The sequence below is a fragment of the Scyliorhinus canicula genome, chromosome 25 (genome assembly GCF_902713615.1).
Source record: "Scyliorhinus canicula chromosome 25, sScyCan1.1, whole genome shotgun sequence".
Lineage (NCBI taxonomy): Eukaryota > Metazoa > Chordata > Chondrichthyes > Carcharhiniformes > Scyliorhinidae > Scyliorhinus > Scyliorhinus canicula.
Window position 1 is genome coordinate 65,109 of NC_052170.1, and position 18,608 is coordinate 83,716.

Sequence of the window (18,608 nt, forward strand, 5' to 3'; positions counted from 1 at the left end):
GAGATAGGAGAGGTCTTGAACAAGTATTTTTCTTCAGTATTTACAAACGAGAGGGGCCATATTGTTGGAGAGGACAGCGTGAAGCAGACTGATAAGCTCGAGGAGATACTTGTCAGGAAGGAAGATGTGTTGCGCGTTTTGAAAAACTTGAGGATAGACAAGTCCCCCGGGCCTGACGGGATATATCCAAGGATTCTATGGGAAGCAAGAAATGAAATTGCAGAGCCGTTGGCAATGATCTTTTCGTCCTCGCTGTCAACAGGGGTGGTACCAGAGGATTGGAGAGTGGCGAATGTCGTGCCCCTGTTCAAAAAAGGGAATAGGGATAACCCTGGGAATTACAGGCCAGTTAGTCTTACTTCAGTGGTAGGCAAAGTAATGGAAAGGGTACTGAGGGATAGGATTTCTGAGCATCTGGAAAGGCACTGCTTGATTAGGGATAGTCAGCACGGATTTGTGAGGGGTAGGTCTTGCCTTACAAGTCTTATTGACTTTTTTGAGGAGGTGACCAAGCATGTGGATGAAGGTAAAGCAGTGGATGTAGTGTACATGGATTTTAGTAAGGCATTTGATAAGGTTCCCCATGGTAGGCTTATGCAGAAAGTTAGGAGGCATGGGATAGTGGGAAATTTGGCCAGTTGGATAACAAACTGGCTAACCGATAGAAGACAGAGAGTGGTGGTGGATGGCAAATATTCAGCCTGGAGCCCAGTTATCAGTGGCGTACCGCAGGGATCAGTTCTGGGTCCTCTGCTGTTTGTGATTTTCATTAACGACTTGGATGAGGGAGTTGAAGGGTGGGTCAGTAAATTTGCAGATGATACGAAGATTGGTGGAGTTGTGGATAGTGAGGAGGGCTGTTGTAGGCTTCAAAGAGACATAGATAGAATGCAGAGCTGGGCTGAGAAATGGCAGATGGAGTTTAACCCTGACAAGTGTGAGGTTGTCCATTTTGGAAGGACAAATATGAATGCGGAATACAGGGTTAATGGTAGGGTTCTTGGCAATGTAGAGGAGCAGAGAGATCTTGGGGTCTATGTTCATAGATCTTTGAAAGTTGCCACTCAAGTGGATAGAGCTGTGAAGAAGGCCTATGGTGTGCTAGCGTTCATTAGCAGAGGGATTGAATTTAAGAGCCGTGAGGTGATGATGTAGCTGTACAAAACCTTGGTCAGGCCACATTTGGAGTACTGTGTGCAGTTCTGGTCACCTCATTTTAGGAAGGATGTGGAAGCTTTGGAAAAGGTGCAAAGGAGATTTACCAGGATGTTGCCTGGAATGGAGAGTAGGTCATACGAGGAAAGGTTGAGGGTGCTAGGCCTTTTCTCATTAGAACGGAGAAGGATGAGGGGCGACTTAATAGAGGTTTATAAGATGATTAGGGGAATAGATAGAGTAGACAGTCAGAGACTTTTTCCCCGGGTGGAACACACCATTACAAGGGGACATAAATTTAAGATAAATGGTGGAAGATATAGGGGAGATGTCAGAGGTAGGTTCTTTACCCAGAGAGTAGTGGGGGCATGGAATGCACTGCCTGTGGAAGTAGTTGAGTCGGAAAAGTTAGGGACCTTCAAGCGGCTATTGGATAGGTACATGGATTAGGGTAGAATAATGGAGTGTAGGTTAACGTCTTAAGGGCAGCACGGTAGCATTGTGGATAGCACAATTGCTTCACAGCTCCAGGGTCCCAAGTTCGATTTCGACTTGGGTCACTGTCTGTGCGGAGTCTGCACATCCTCCCCGTGTGTGCGTGGGTTTCCTCCGGGTACTCCGGTTTCCTCCCACAGTCCAAAGATGTGCAGGTTGGGTGGATTGACCATGAAAAGGTGTCCAAAATTCTATGATTAACCTAGGACAAAAGTTCGGCGCAACATCGTGGGGCGAAGGGCCTGTTCTGTGCTGTATTTCTCTTTATTTCTCTTTCTATTCCTAGTCTTTATTTTCTGCCTGTTAACCAATTTTTAATCCATATCAGTATATTACCCCAGTTTTGTGCAGTTTAGGTGGATTGGCCACGCTAAATTGTTGCTGCGTGTCCAATGATGTGCAGTTTAGGGGGGGTTGCGAGGATGGGGCAGGGGAGTGGGCCCAGGTAGGGCGCTCTTTCAGAGGGTCGGTGCAGACTCGATGGGCTGAATGGCCACCTCTGCACTATAGTGATTCTATGCTTGTTCTGTGTTACTGTACAAATGTGTTATTCAGCAGGGTAAGGAATACCCACTGGGTAACTGTAAAAGTATTATCCAGGAGGGGTGTTCCATGCTGAACGGCTTGAATAATTCAGCAGAATATGAGTTCTTTTACTTACAGCATACTTGAAAATAACTATGTTTTCACTGGGAACAAATAATAATGTCTAAGACTCTCCAATAACTTCTTACAGGTGTGCTGTGTCGTGTATAATTTTAAGAGCCCAAATCCGGTGTGTAAGAAAGCGTATAGTGTGTCGAAGCCAGTCTGTGTGATGCTCGCTCTCCCATGTGTGGAAAGTCCATTAGAAAAGTTAAGTGTTGTTCAGGTAAGAGGTCGCGACCCATAAGAAACCTGCAGAGTGACGGCTGAGTCTCTTCTCTGCTCCCCCTCCACAAACTAAACGTCTGGAAGAAAAATATAGAACTGCAGCCAATTTCATTAATGATCATTGAACTCCTCAGGAAGTGAGAATGAGTTTGGCAGCAAACCAGGCTGCAAGAATTAAACATTATTTACCTCCAATTAGGTAATGATCTTATCCATCCTCCTGAAACATTAGCACTTCATAAACCTTTTAATTACTTTATCCAGTACAATGTAATTTTTATCACTGAATTCTCTAATGAAGCCTTGAAAACTACAAATATCTGTTTATTGATGAGGTCAACATTTGGTGCTGATCTGCTTATGGTTATGACTACTAAAGACCTTCTTTAATCACATTTATGTACCTCCTGGCTCAACCTCTGCTGATTCCATGAACTGGCCCTGTTAGTATTTCATGGCAGCAACTGCTCATGTCCGCTTTGTGCAGTCAAACATGAGGATACCAATAAACAAATACAGTAATGAACACACTCCAGAAACACATGAGCTGGACTTAGTGTCTCCTGTAGCTATGATTATTGCTCTGCATTTTTACTTTGTTACACTTTGATGGCGAGACCCTAATCACGATGAACATGATTTCATTCTGAACCTTTGTGTTTTCAGAATTGTCCAGTTGCATTCGCAAAAGGTACATGAACGACCCTCCACTTTCTTCCCCTCAACACCAGATGTGCTGATCGCCACCCAATCAGTGATGAGTGAAGTTTGAGTTGCAGATGGAGCAGTCCGATGTGTGTGGAGTATTGCATGGTCCGTCTCTATAGAGCAGCAGTCTCATTGCATTAGAACTGAGTCTTGTGATTGTCAAGCAAGTAGGAACATTTGCTGTAATATCATCTGTTTTTATCAAACCCCTATTTTGGTCATATCACCAAATATTATGTAGGAATCAAACCCCAGTACCTCTGTGTCGATGCCCCAGGCCGGGGTAATATGAACAATTCAGTCTCGCTGTTGGTAGACTTGAATCGAGTAATTGGAAGTCTGGGATATTTTATTGGTTTGAGGAGCAATTTTGTACACATATCCTCACCACTCCTTCCAGCAGATTGTGAATAATCTGCATCAATAGGAACTCTGCAATATATTTCACCTTCGATGTAAGTTATCACAGCAAGAAACCAAAGCATCAATAGGAAACAGGTGAAGAATATCTGGGTGCTAGGCAGGGAATGGCTGGGCATCATGTGGTGAAAAGCTAGGCATCATGTTAGGAATAGTTGGGTATCAGGTGGGGAATAACTGGGTGTCAGGTGGGAAATAAGTGAGCATACAGCACAGGAACAGGCCCTTCGACCCTCCAAGCCTATACCGGTCATGAAAACAAACTTGGCCCAAATCCTCAGCACTTCCTTGTGCCGTATCCCTCTATACCCATCCTATCCATGTATTTGTCAAGATGTCTTTTGAACGCCATTAACGTAACTGCTTCCACAACCTCCCCTGGCAATGAGTTCCAGGCCCTCACCACGCTCTGTGTAAAAAGCCTGCCTCGCACATCTCCTCTCAATTTTGCCCCAAGGACCTTAAACCTATGCCCCCTGGTGACTGACCCCTCCACCCTGGGAAAGAGTGCCTGCCCATCCACTCTATCCATGCCCCTCATAATCTTGCAGATCTGTTTCAGGTCACCCCCTCAACCTCCGTCATTCCAATGAAAACAGTCCGGGTTTATTCACTCTCTGCATAGCTAACACCCTCCAGACCAGGCAACATCCTGGTAAACCTCCCCTCCACCCTCTCCAAAGTTTCCACAGCCTCCTGGCAGTGTGGTAACCAGAATTGTGCGCAATATTCCAAGTGCAGCCTTACCATAGTTTTATACAACTTAGCATGAGTTGCCAGTTTTTATACGCGATGCCCCGTCCAATGACGGCAAGCGTTCCGTATGCTTTCTTGACTACCTTGACCACTTGTGGTGCCACTTTCAAAGATCTGTGGACCTGCACTCCCAGATCTTCATAAGAGTTTTGCCATTTACTGTATATTTCCCCTCTATGTTAGACCTACCAAAATGCATTACCTCACATTTGTCCGGATTAAACTCCATTTGCCATTTCTCTGCCCAAGTCTCCAACCTAACTTCAACCTAGCCACACCCACGGTACAGGACAAGAGTACATAGAACATAGAGAAATATAGCACAGAACAGGCCCTTCGGCCCACGATGCTGTGCCGAACTTTTGTCCTAGGTTAATCATAGATCATAGAATTTTGGACACTAAGGGCAATCAATTTATTATGGCCAATCCACCCAACCTGCACATCTTTGGACTGTGGGAGGAAACCGGAGCACCTGGAGGAAACCCACGCACACACGGGGAGGATGTGCAGACTCCACACAGACAGTGACCCAAGTCAAAATCGAACCTGGGACCCTGGAGCTATGAAGCAATTGTGCTATCCACAATGCTACCGTGCTGCCCTTAAGAACAAATTAATCTACACTCCATTATTCTACCATAATCCATGTACCTATCCAATAGCCGCTTGAACGTTTACGACTCAACTACTTCCACAGGCAGTGCATTCCATGCCCCCACTACTCTCTGGGTAAAGAACCTACCTCTGACATCCCCCCTATATCTTCCACCATTTATCTTAAATTTATGTCCCCTTGTAATGGTGTTCCACCCGGGGAAAAAGTCTCTGACTGTCTACTCTATCTATTCCCCTGATAATCTTATAAACCTCTATCAAGTCGCCCCTCATCCTTCTCCGTTCTAATGAGAAAAGGCCCAGCGCCCTCAACCTTTCCTCGTATGACCTACTCTCCATTCCAGGCAACATCCTGGTAAATCTCCTTTGCACCTTTTCCAAAGCTTCCACATCCTTCCTAAAATGAGGTGACCAGAACTGCACACAGTACTCCAAATGTGGCCTGACCAAGGTTTTGTACAGCTGCATCATCACCTCACGGCTCTTAAATTCAATCCCTCTGCTAATGAACGCTAGTACACCATAGGCCTTCTTCACAGCTCTATCCACTTGAATGGCAACTTTCAAAGATGTATGAACATAGACCCCAAGATCTCTCTGCTCCTCCACATTGCCAAGAACCCTACCATTAACCCTGTATTCCGCATTCATATTTGTCCTTCCAAAATGGATAACCTCACACTTGTCAGGGTTAAACTCCATCTGCCACTTCTCAGCCCAGCTCTGCATTCTATCTATGTCTCTTTGCAGCCGACAACAGCCCTCCTCACTATCCACAACTCCACCAATCTTCGTATCATCTGCAAATTTACTGACCCACCCTTCAACTCCCTCATCCAAGTCATTAATGAAAATCACAAACAGCAGAGGACCCAGAACTGATCCCTGCGGTACGCCACTGATAACTGGGCTCCAGGCTGAATATTTGCCATCCACCACCACTCTCTGTCTTCTATCGGTTAGCCAGTTTGTTATCCAACTGGCCAAATTTCCCACTATCCCATGCCTCCTTACTTTCTGCATAAGCCTACCATAGGGAACCTTATCAAATGCCTTACTAAAATCCATGTACACTACATCCACTGCTTTACCTTCATCCACATGCTTGGTCACCTCCTCAAAGAAGTCAATAAGACTTGTAAGGCAAGACCTACCCCTCACAAATCCGTGCTGACTATTTAAAATCAAGCAGTGCCTTTCCTGATGCTCAGAAATCCTATCCGTCAGTACCCTTTCCATTACTTTGCCTACCACTGAAGTAAGACTAACTGGCCTGTAATTCCCAGGATTATCCCTATTCCCTTTTTTGAACAGGGGCACGACATTCGCCACTCTCCAATCCCCTGGTACCACCCCTGTTGACAGTGAGGACGATAAGATCATTGCCAACGGCTCTGCAATTTCATTTCTTGCTTCCCATAGAATCCTTGGATATATCCCCTCGGCCCGGGGTTTTTCAAAACGCCCAACACATCTTCGTTCCGAACAAATATCTCCTCGAGCTTACCAGTCTGTTTCACACTGTCCTCTCCAACAATATGGCCCCTCTCATTTGTAAATACTGAAGAAAAGTACTCATTAAAGATCTCTCCTATCTGTTCAGACTCAATACACAATCTCCCGCTACTGTCCTTGATCGGACCTACCCTCGCTCTAGTCATTTTCATATTTCTCACATATGTGTAAAAGGCCTTGGGGTTTTCCTTGATCCTACCTGCCAAAGATTTTTCATGCCCTCTCTTAGCTCTCCTAATCCCTTTCTTCAGTTCCCTCCTGGCTATCTTGTATCCCTCCAGCGCCCTGTCTGAACCTTGTTTCTTCAGCCTTACATAAGTCTCCTTCTTCCTCTTAACAAGACATTCAACCTCTCTTGTCAACCATGGTTCCCTCACTCGACCATCTCTTCCCTGCCTGACAGGGACATACATATCAAAGACACGCAGTACCTGTTCCTTAAACAAGTTCCACATTTCACTTGTGTCCTTCCCTGACAGCCTATGTTCCCACCTTCTGCACTTCAATTCTTGTCTGACAGCATCGTATTTACCCTTACCCCAATTGTAAACCTTGCCCTGTTGCACGCACCTATCCCTCTCCATTACTAAAGTGAAAGTCACAGAATTATGGTCACTACCTCCAAAATGCTCCCCCACTAACAAATCTATCACCTGCCCTGGTTCATTACCAAGTACTAAATTCAATATGGCCTCCCCTCTGGTCGGACAATCTACATACTGTGTTAGAAAAGCTTCCTGGACACACTGCACAAACACTACCCCATCCAAACTATTTGATCTAAAGAGTTTCCACTCAATGTTTGGGAAGTTGAAGTCACCCATGACTACTACCCTATGACTTCTGCACCTTTCCAAAATCTGTTTCCCAATCTGTTCCTCCACATCTCTGCTGCTATTGGGGGGCCTATAGAAAACTCCCAACAAGGTGACTGCTCCTTTCCTATTTCTGACTTCAACCCATACTACCTCAGTAGGCAGATCCTCCTCGAACTGCCTTTCTGCAGCTGTTATACTATCTCTAATTAACAATGCCACCCCCCCACCTCTTTTACCATCCTCCCTAAACTTGTTGAAACATCTATAACCAGGTACCTCCAACAACCATTTCTGCCCCTCTTCTATCCGAGTTTCCGTGATGGCCTCCACATCATAGTCCCAAGTACCGATCCATGCCTTAAGTTCACCCACCTTATTCCTGATGCTTCTTGCGTTGAAGTATACACACTTCAACCCATCTCCTTGCCTGCAAGTACTCTCCTTTGTCAGTGTTACCTTCCCCACTGCGTCACTACGTGCTTTGGCGTCCTGAATATCGACTTCCTTAGTTGCTGGACTACAGATCCGGTTCCCATTCCCCTGCCAAATTAGTTTAAACCCTCCCGAAGAGTACTAGAAAACCTCCCTCCCAGGATATTGGTGCCCGTCTGGTTCAGGTACAACCCGTCCTGCTTGTACAGGTCCCACCTTCCCCAGAATGCGCTCCAATTATCCAAATACCTGAAGCCCTCCCTCCTACACCATTCCTGCAGCCACGTGTTCAACTTCACTCTCTCCCTATTCCTAGCCTCGCTATCACGTGGCACCGGCAACAAACCAGAGATGACAACTCTGTCTGTCCTGGCCTTTAACTTCCAGCCTAACTCCCTCAACTTGTTTATTACCTCCACACCCCTTTTCCTACCTACATCGTTGGTACCATTGTGCACCAGTAGCTGGGTTACAGTCAGGGGAAAGAAAACAAATGGGCAGACAGTGCAGGGATCCCTCGTGGCCGTTCCCCTTCAAAACAAGTATACCGTTTTGGATGCTGTTGAGGGAGATGGCCTACTGGGGGAAGGCCCCAGCGGCCAGGTCTCTGGCACTGAGTCTGGCTCTGGGGCTCAGAAGGGAAGGGGGAAGAATAGAAAAGCAATTGTGATAGGAGACTCAATTGTTAGGGGAATAGATGGGAGACTCTGTGGTCGCGAGCGAGACTCCCGGAAAGTATGTTGCCTCCCGGGTGGCCAGGGTCAGGGATGTCTCGGATCGAGGGTCAGGGATGTCTCGGATCGAGTCTACAGGATTCTTAAGGGAGAGAGGGAGCAACCAGAAGTCATGGTGCACGTAGGCACCAACGACATAGCTAAGAAAAGGCATGAGGATCTAAAAAGTGATTTTAGGGAGTTAGGTTGGAAGCTAAAGAGGAGGTCGAGCAGAGTAGTGATCTCAGGATTGCTACCGGCGCCACGTGCAAGTGAGACAAGGAAAAGAGAGCGAGTGTAGCTGAACACGTGGCTACAGGGCTGGTGCAGGAGGGAAGGCTTCAGATATATGGATCATTGGGATATCTTTGGGGGAAGGTGGGACCTGTACATGAAGCATGGGTTGTACCTAAACTGGAGGGACACCAATATCTTGGGCAGGAGGTTTGCTAGAGCTCTTCGTGAGCGTTTAAACCAGTTTTGCAGGGGGATGGGAACCAGAGCTATGGATCAGAGGATAGGGTAGCTGTTGAACAGGCATAAATATTATGTAGCAAGTCTGTGAGGAAGGATAGACAGTTGATAGGGCAAAGTTACATTCAGTGGGATGGGTTAAAGTGTGTCTGTTTCAATGCAAGGAGTATCAGGAATAAGGGAGATGAACTTAGAGCACAGATCAGTACTTGGAACTACGATGTTATGGCCATTACGGAGACATAGATTTCACAGGGGTAGGAATGGTTGTTAGATGTTCCCCGATTTAGATGTTTTCAGAAGAATAGGGAGGGAGGTAAAAGAGGGGGAGTGGCACTGTTAATTCGGGAGTGCACTACAGCCTCAGAAAAGTAGCTAGTTGGGGAGGATTTGTCTACTGAGTCAGTATGGGTAGAAGTCAGAAACAAGAAAGGAGCAGTCACTTTATTGGGAGTTTTGTATAGAACCCCCAATAGCAGCAGAGAGATGGAGGGACAGATTGGGCGGCAGATCTTGGAACGGTGCAGAAGTAACAAGTGTTGTTGTCATGGGTGATTTCAACTTCCCTAATATTGACTGGAACCTCCTTAGTGCAAATGGTTTGGATGGAGCAGATTTTGTCAGGTATGTACAGGAAGGATTCCTGGCTCAATCTGTAGATAGGCCGACTATGGGAGAGGCCATATTGGATTTGGTGCTCGGCAACGAACCAGGTCAGGTGTCAGATGTCTCATTGGGAGAGAATTTCGGTGACAGTGACCACAATTCCTTGACCTTTACCATAGTCATGGAGAGGGATAGGAACTCACAGTATGGGAAGGTATTTAATTGGGGGAGGGGAAATTATACTGCTATTAGACAGCAGCTGAGGAGCATTAAGTGGGAACAGTTGTTCTTGGGGAAATGTATAACAGTAATGTGGGGATTGTTTAAGGAGCACTTGCTGCGAGTGCTGGATAGTTTTGTCCCACTGAGACGAGGAAGGAATGGTCAGGTGAAGGAGTCTTGGATGACAAGGGAAGTGGAGCTTTTAGTCAAGAGGAAGAAGGCAGCTTACGTAAGGTTGAGGAAGCAAGGATCTGACTCGGCTCTAGAGGGTTACAAGGTAGCCAGGAAGGAACTCAAAAATGGACTTAGGAGAGCTAGAAGGGGCCATGAAAAGCTCTGGTGGGAAGGATTAGTGAAAACTCCCAAGGCATTCTACACTTATGTGAGAAATAAGGAATGATCTGAGTGAGAGTAGGGCCGATCAGGGATAGTGGAGAGAACTTGTGCCGAGAGTCTAAAGAGGTGAGGCCCTAAATGAATATTTTGCTTCAGTATTCACGAGAGAGAGGGACCTTGTTGCTCATGAGAACAGCGTGAACCAGGTTAATAGGTTCGAACAGGTTGATATTAAGAAGGAGGATGTACTGGAAATTTTGAAAAGCATCAGGATAGATAAGTCCCCTGGGCCTGATGGGATATACCCAAGGTTACTACGGGAAGCGAGGGAAGAGATTGCTGCGCCATTGGCGATGATCTTTGCGTCCTCACTCTCCACTGGAGTAGTATCGGATGACTGGAGGGAGGTGAATGTTGTTCCCCTGTTCAAGAAAGGGAATAGGGAAATCCCTGGGAATTACAGACCCATCAGTCTTATGTCTGCGGTGAACAAAATATTGGAATGGATTCTGAGAGAGAGGATTTATGATTATTTAGAAAAACATAGTTTTATTAAAGATAGTCAGCATGGCTTTGTGAGGGGCAGGTCATACCTCACAAGCCTGATTGAATTCTTTGAGGATGTGACGAGACACATTGATGAAGATCGGGCAGTGGATGTGGTGTATATGGATTTCAGTAAGGCATTTGATAAGGTTCCCCATGGTCGGCTCATTCAGAAAGTTGGGGCATGGGATACAGGGAAATCTGGCTGTCTGGATACAGAATTGGCCGAAAGAAGACAGCGAGTGGTAGTGGATGGAAAGTATTCCGCCTGGAGGTCGGTGACCAGTGGTGTCCCGCAGGGATCTGTTCTGGGACCTCTGCTCTTTTTCTGTTTGGTTTTTATCAGTGACTTGGATGAGGAAGTGGAAGGGTGGGTTTGTAAGTTTGCCGATGACACGAGGATTGGTGGAGTTGTAGATAGTGTTGAGGGTTGGTGCAGGTTACAACAGGACATTGACAGGATGCAGAGCTGGGCTGAGAAGTGGCAGATGGAGTTCAACCTTGATAAATGTGAAGTGATCCATTTTGGAAGGTCAAATTTGAATGCTGAATACAGGGTAAAAGGCAGGATTCTTGGAGGTGTGGAGGAATGGAGGGATCTTGGGGTCTACGTACATAGATCCTTCAACGTTGCCACCCCCAGGTTGATAGGGTTGTTAAAAAGGCTTATGGTATGTTGGCTTTCATTAACAGGGGGGATTGAGTTTAAGAGCAAATTACTGCGGATGCTGGAATCTGAAACGAGAGAGAAAATGCTGGAAAATCTCAGCAAGTCTGGAAGCATCTGTAGGGAGAGAAAATAGCTAATGTTTCGAGTCCGATGACTCTTTGTCAAAGCTAACAGACAGAGAAAGTGGGAAATATTTATACTGTGGAGTGAGAATGTAAGATGAGTCATAGCCACAGAAACCCAGGGAAACTGGGTGCTAATGGCCACAGATACCAAGGGGAAAGAGTGTTAATGGCAGCACCCAGAGAGGACAAAAGATGTGAAAGGTCCAACAGCAGAGAAACTAACATCAGAGGATGAACTGTAGGTATGGGGGGAGGGGAAGTGGGAAGCAAAGAGGAGAAAGGTGCAGGAAAGGTGGATAAGATTGGGGGGGAAATTAAATGTATATTAAGAAAGAAAGAAATGGGAAAAGACAATTAAAATGAAATGAAAACAAATGGGTCGAGGTGGGGCTGATCATCTGAAGTTGTTGAATTCAATGTTCGGGCCGGAAGGCTGTAGCGTGCCTAACTGGAAGATGAGATGTTGTTCCTCCAGTTTGTGTTGAGCTTCACTGGAACATTGCAGCAGGCCAAGGACAGACATGTGGGCATGGGAGCAGGGTCTTTTGTTAAAATGGCAACAGGAAGATCAGGGTCCTGAATGTGCACAGACCCAAGATGCTCAGCAAACCGATCACCCAGTCTGCGTTTGGTCTCTCCGATATAGAGGAGACCACATTGGGAGCAGTGAATGCAGTAGACCAAATTGGAAGAGATGCAAGTGAAACGCTGCTTAACCTGGAATGAGTGTTTTGGGCCTGGAATGTTAAGCATGGAAGAGGTAAATGGGCAGGTGTTACACCTTCTGCGATTGCATGGGAAGGTGCCATGGGTGATGGGAAAGGTACTGGGTATGGTGGGAGTGGACTAGATTGTCTCAGAGGGAACGGTCTCTGCGGAATGCTGACAGAGGGAGTGAAGGGAAGATGTGTTTGGTGGTGGCATCATGCTGGAGTTGGCGAAAATGGCGGAGGATTATGCTTTGCATACTGGTGGGATGAAATGTGAGAACGAGGGGGACTCTATCCTTGTTCAGGAGGGAGGGGAAGGGGCGAGGGTAGTGGCGCGGGAGATGGACCGTACACTGTTGAGGGCCCTGTCCACAACTGTAGGTGGGAAATCACGGTCGAGGAAGGAGGAACACATTTGTGTTCATTGATGACTATTTTGTCATCAAAGTACATTGATGACTATTTTGGTGCCGCGTCATGCTTTCGTCCGGACCTGGAAAAATTAATCAACTTCACTTCCAGTTTCCACCCCTCCATCACTTTCACCTGGTCCATCTCAGATACTTCCCTTCCATTCCTTGACCTTTCTGTCTCCATTTCCGGCAATAGACAATCCACTAATATCCACTACAAGCCCACTGACTTCCACAGCTATCTGGACTACAGCTCTTCGCACCCTACACCCTGTAAGGACTCCATCCCTTTCTCTCAACTCCTTTGCCTCCGTCGCATTTGTTCAGATGATGCCACTTTCCAAAATGGTGCTTCGAAAATGTGTTCCTTCTTCCTCGACCCTGGCTGCTACCCTTTGCTTTCTGTGACTGAGCCAGTTCTGTATCCATCTTCCCAACTCACTTCTGATGCAATGTGTCATGGGAGTGTCCCTTCGAGAACGGTATTTGTCTTATCACATGATTTCAGTGATTTAATTGTTTGGGTGGAGCTGCGCTTTGGCTCTGGGAGCTTTTTTTTGGTTGTGCTTTCACTTTTGGTTGCTGTGGACTCAGACAGAGAACAGAACTTTATTTGGCCTGCCTATCTATATTTCAAAAGCTGTTTCCAGACGGCTTGGTAACTTAAAAGAGATAATTGCTTTCTGGAAGGAATTCAAACCGGCTGTTTGAAAAGGGGAACAGAGTATGGATAACAAGTCTTATACCAGTGAGAGTGCCGTTTACTGGGCTATGTCTTTGAAAAGGGGTTTCTGGTTTAACTTGGATTCTGCTATTGAATTGGAACAGTTAAGGGGGAATTCATTAAGGGTTATACATAAATTACTGTAGCTGTGTGGTTATCTTTATGTTTGTAGTTGATATAAATTCTTGCTGTGTGTGTTTATACAAATGTTAACTAACTTCTGAGAATAAAGCTTGTTTTTTTTAATTAAAAGCGCCTCAGAAGTCTGTTGAATAACAGCTGAAAGTTAGGCTCTTCTGTCATTGTAGCCAAAATCAATAAACAGTTGTAGGTAAGGTGAACTCCATAATATACTTTAGAGTTTATTAAACCTTGGACCATAACAAGTGTGACTTCACCAGTCTACCATGAGGCACCTTGTCAAAGGCTTTACTGAGGTTGATGTAAACAACAGGTGGAGAATAGCTGGGCAATAGTGAGGAGTAGGGCAGCACGGTGGCCCTCATCACGGCACCGATGTCCCAGGTTCGATTCCAGCTCTGGATCACTGTCCATGTGGAGTTTGCACATTCTCCCCATGTTGTGTGGGTTTCACCTCCTCAACCCAAACATGTGCAGGGTAGGTGGATTGGCCCCGTTAAATTGACCGTTAATTGGAAAATCATAATTGGGTACTCTAAATTTATTGTTTTTTAAAGTGAGGAGTAACTGGCATGAGGTGGGGAATAGATGGGTGTCAAAGAACAAAGAACAAAGAAAAGTACAGCACAGGAACAGGCCCTTCGGCCCTCCAAGCCCGTGCCGATCATGCTGCCCGTCTAAACTAAAATCTTCTACCCTTCCGGGATCCGTATCCCTCTATTCCCATCCTATTCATGTATTTGTCAAGATGCCCCTTAAACGTCACTATCGTCCCTGCTTCCACCACCTCCTCCGGCAGCGAGTTCCAGGCACCCACTACCCTCTGTGTAAAACACTTGCCTCGTACATCTCCTCTAAACCTTGCCCCTTGCACCTTAAACCTATGCCCCCTAGTAATTGACCCCTCTACCCTGGGAAAAAGTCTCTGATTATCCACTCTGTCTATGCCCCTCATAATTTTGTAGACCTCTATCAGGTCGCCCCTCAACCTCCGTCGTTCCAGTGAAAACAAACTGATTTTATTCAACCTCCCCTCATAGCTAATGCCCTCCATACCAGGCAACATCCTGGTAAATCTCTTCTGCACCCTCTCTAAAGCCTCCACATCCTTCTGGTAGTGTGGCAACCAGAATTGAACACTATACTCCAAGCGTGACCTAACTAAGGTTCTATACAGCTGCAACATGACTTGCCAATTTTTGTACTCAATGTCCCGGCCATTCACCCCCACCATCTGGCCTGAGTGCGAATTCCCACCAACTGTCCTGTCTTGAGATAATTCACACCTCTTTAACCTGGGATTATTCCTCTCTCCAGTTGCCCCGTCTGGACCTGTAATAAGATAATTACCTGTAAAGATTTGCATTTAAAGTACCGTCTGGCATCTTTGACTTTGTCTACATATATGTTTCTGGAATCCACCTCTTCATTCACCTGAGGAAGGAGCTGCGCTCCGAAAGCTAGTGTTTGAAACAAACCTGTTGGACTTTAACCTGGTGTTGGAAGACTTCTTACTCAGCTCAGCTAATGAAAGTAAGGATCCCATAGGCCTTCTTAACCAGCTGGTATACCTGTCCTGCTGCCTTCGGATTGTGAACATGCACCCCAAGATTGCACTGGTCCTCTGTACTTCTGCGTGTTCTACTATTCATTATGTATTCCCTTGCCTCGTTAGTCCTACCAAAATGCATCACCCCACACTTTTCAGGGTTAAATTCCATTTGCCACTGTTCTATCCATCTGACCAACCCATCCGAATCATCCTGTAATGTTTTTAAAATATCCAATTATTTTGTTTCCAATTAAGGGACAATTTAGTGTGGTCAATCCTCCTACCCTGAACATCTTTGGGTTGTGGGGGTGAGACCCACATAGGCACGGGGAGAATGTACAAACTCCACACGGACAGTGACCTGGGGCTGGGGCTGGGTTCAAACCCAGGTCATCAGGCCCATGAGGCAGCAGTGCTAAGTGCTGTAATCTAAGGCTTTCCTCCTCGCTATTTACCACACTATGTTTGCATCATCTGTGAATTTACTGATCATACCTCCTACATTCACGCCCAGATTATTAATGTATAACATAGGGCGGCACGGTGGCACAGTGGTTAGCATTGCTGCCTACGTCGCTGAGGACCCGGGTTCGAATCCTGGCCCTGGGTCACTGTCCGTGTGGAGTTTGCACATTCTCCCCGTGTCTGCGTGGGTTTCATCCCCACAACCCAAAGAAGTGCAGGATAGGTGGATTGGCCACGCTAAATTGCCCGAATTGGAAAAAATAATTGGGTACTCTAAATTTATTATTTAAAAAAATAAAAATTAATGTGCACTAGAAACAGCAAAGGATCCAAGCCTAATTCACTGGACACAGTCTTCATGTTACAGAACCAACCTTCGAACATCAGCCACTAAGCCAATTTTGGATCCAAATTGACAAATTGCTCTGGATCCCATGGACTCTTAACTTCTTGGCTCATTACACTTCTCATTCTCATGACTCGGGATCAATACACTCATCTGCTGGTGACTCAGTTTCATTACGGTCCCCAACGTGTGACTCGGGGTTATTGCATGGCCCCTGATGGTGACTCAGGGTGGTTACACTTCCCCTGCTGGTGACCCGAGGTCATTACACCCAACCTACTGGTGGCAAGGAGTCATTAAATCCACCCTGCTGGTCAATCACGGTTATTACATACCTCCGCTGGTGCCTCGGGTGGTATACAATACTAGCTGGTGACTCAGGGATATTAAATGGCCCTTACTGGTGACTTGGAGGTAATAAACTCCTCCATTGATGACTCAGGTTATCACGCTCACCATGCTATGACTCAGGGATATTACACTCCCCCTGATGGTGACTCAGGAATATAACACTTCCCTTGCTGGTGGTGCAGGATGTTACACCCCAGCCCCAGTGGTGACCGTGGATATTACACTCCCTCTTTTTTTTATTAGTTCATGGGGTGTGGGCGTCGCTGTGCCAGCATTTATTGCCCATCACTAATTGCCTTTGAGGGGCAGTTAAGAGTCAACCGCACTACTGTGGGTCTGGAGTCACATGTAGGCCAGACCAGGTAAGGACAGCAGATTTCCTTCTCGAAAGGACATTAGTGAACCGCAGACGTTTTTACGACATGCGTCAATGGTTTCATGGTCATCATTAGATTATATTTTCAGATTTTTTAAATATTAGGTTTAGGGTTAGTGACTGGTGACTGGGGGATAATACACGCCCCTGCCAGTGACTAGGGGATATTACACCCCCCTGCTGGTGACTGTGGGATATTACACCCCCCTGCTGGTGACTGGGGGATATTACACCCCCCTGCTGGTGACTGTGGGATATTACACCCCCCTGCTGGTGACTGTGGGATATTACACCCCCCTGCTGGTGACTGTGGGATATTACACCCCCCTGCTGGTGACTGTGGGATATTACACCCCCCTGCTGGTGACTGGGGGATATTACACCCCCCTGCTGGTGACTGGGGGATATTACACCCCTCCCCCTGCTGGTGGCTGAGGGATATTACACTTTCCTGCTGGTGACTGGGGGATATTACACCCCCTGCTGGTGACTGGGGGATATTACACCCCTCCCCCTGCTGGGGGATATTACACTTTCCTGCTGGTGACTGGGGGATATTACACCCCTCCCCCTGCTGGTGACTGTGGGATATTACACCCCTCCCCCTGCTGGTGACTGTGGGATATTACACCCCTCCCCCTGCTGGTGACTGTGGGATATTACACACCCCTGCTGGTGACGGGGGATATTACACTTTCCTGCTGGTGACTGGGGCAGGGGTGGGCAAACTTTTCCGTGCAAGGGCCACATTCAGAAATTCACAATTTTAAAGGGCCGCATAGTATATTAAGTAAAATAATTAATATTTTAAATAGCCAAAATAAAAGGTCTTTAAAGAAAAAAAAGCACATTTATTTGAAAAACAAAGTAACTCAGTAAGTAACAGAACAATGTCAATGAGAAGGATGCATCTGACTGCAGTCATTTACCAGTTTGTTGAAATCAGGTGTCAAGTTGCTTGTGCTGATCCTTAACACTGACAGAAGCACAGCCTAGCCGAGTCAACGATAAAAACGCGCGTAGTGGGGTGGATGAGTGGGGCTGTCTCATTGGTCGGTTTAGTTGGGTGTGCGACCAATAGGAGTCCAGGTTACAAACAATAGTAAGGCTTACTGTTTGTAACCTGGACTCCTATTCGTCGCACACCCAACTCAACCGACCAATGAGACAGCCCCACTCATCCACCCCACTACGCGCGTTTTTATGCGGCCCGCCAATGAGGTGCCCGGAATCATTTTTTTTTTTTTTTTTATAAATTTAGATTACCCAATTATTTTTTCCAATTAAGGGGCAATTTAGCGTGGCCAATCCACCTACTCTGCACATTTTTGGGTTGTGGGGGCGAAACCCACGCAGACACGGGGAGAATGTGCAAACTCCACACGGACAGTGACCCAGAGCCGGGATCGAACCTGGGACCTCAGCGCCGTGAGGCGGTTGTGCTAACCACTAGGCCACCGTGCTGCCCTGTGCCCGGAATCATAACCGGCATTTTTGAAAAGCCGCCGGGGAAAAGCCGCTGAAGTAAATGCGCTTATTCAATATGCTGCTTTTCAAAAATGCTGGTTATGATTCCGGGCAACTCATTGGCGGTCCGTATAAAAACCTTTGTCGGGCCGCATGCGGCACGCGGGCCGTAGTTTGCCCACCCCTGGACTGGGGGATATTACACTCCCCCTGCTGGTGACTGGGGGATATTACAGCCCCCTGCTGGTGACTAGTGGATATTACACTCTCCTGCTGGTGACTGGGGGATATTACACCCCCCTGCTGGTGACTGGGGGATATTACAGCCCCCTGCTGGTGATTGGGGGATATTACACACCCTTCTGGTGACTGGGGGATATTACACCCCCCTGCTGGTGACTGGGGGATATTACACTGCTGCTGGTGACTGGAGAATATTACACCCCCCCCTGCTGGTGACTGGGGGATATTACACTCTCCTGCTGGTGACTGGGGGATATTACACCCCCACCATCCTGGTGACTGGGGGATATTACACCCCCTGCTGCTGACTGGGGGATATTACACCCCCTGCTGGTGAC

The 18,608-nt window shown here is 46.7% G+C and overlaps 1 protein-coding gene across 7 annotated transcripts in view; it reads left to right on the top strand.

Moving 5' to 3' along the window:
* The window catches only part of plppr2a (phospholipid phosphatase related 2a), a 44,234-nt gene extending 40,254 nt beyond the window's left edge, over positions 1-3,980 (top strand). For 6 of the 7 annotated variants that reach the window (XM_038784933.1, XM_038784930.1, XM_038784929.1 and 3 more), the window contains exons 7-8: positions 2,387-2,505; positions 3,190-3,980. In XM_038784933.1, coding sequence (XP_038640861.1) covers positions 2,387-2,505; positions 3,190-3,295 — 225 coding nt within the window. In that variant the 3' untranslated portion in view covers positions 3,296-3,980. Of the gene's footprint in view, positions 1-2,386; positions 2,522-3,189 lie in introns of all 7 variants that reach the window. The other variant, XM_038784932.1, reaches the window with a different exon arrangement.
* Positions 3,981-18,608: the final 14,628 nt, after the last annotated feature.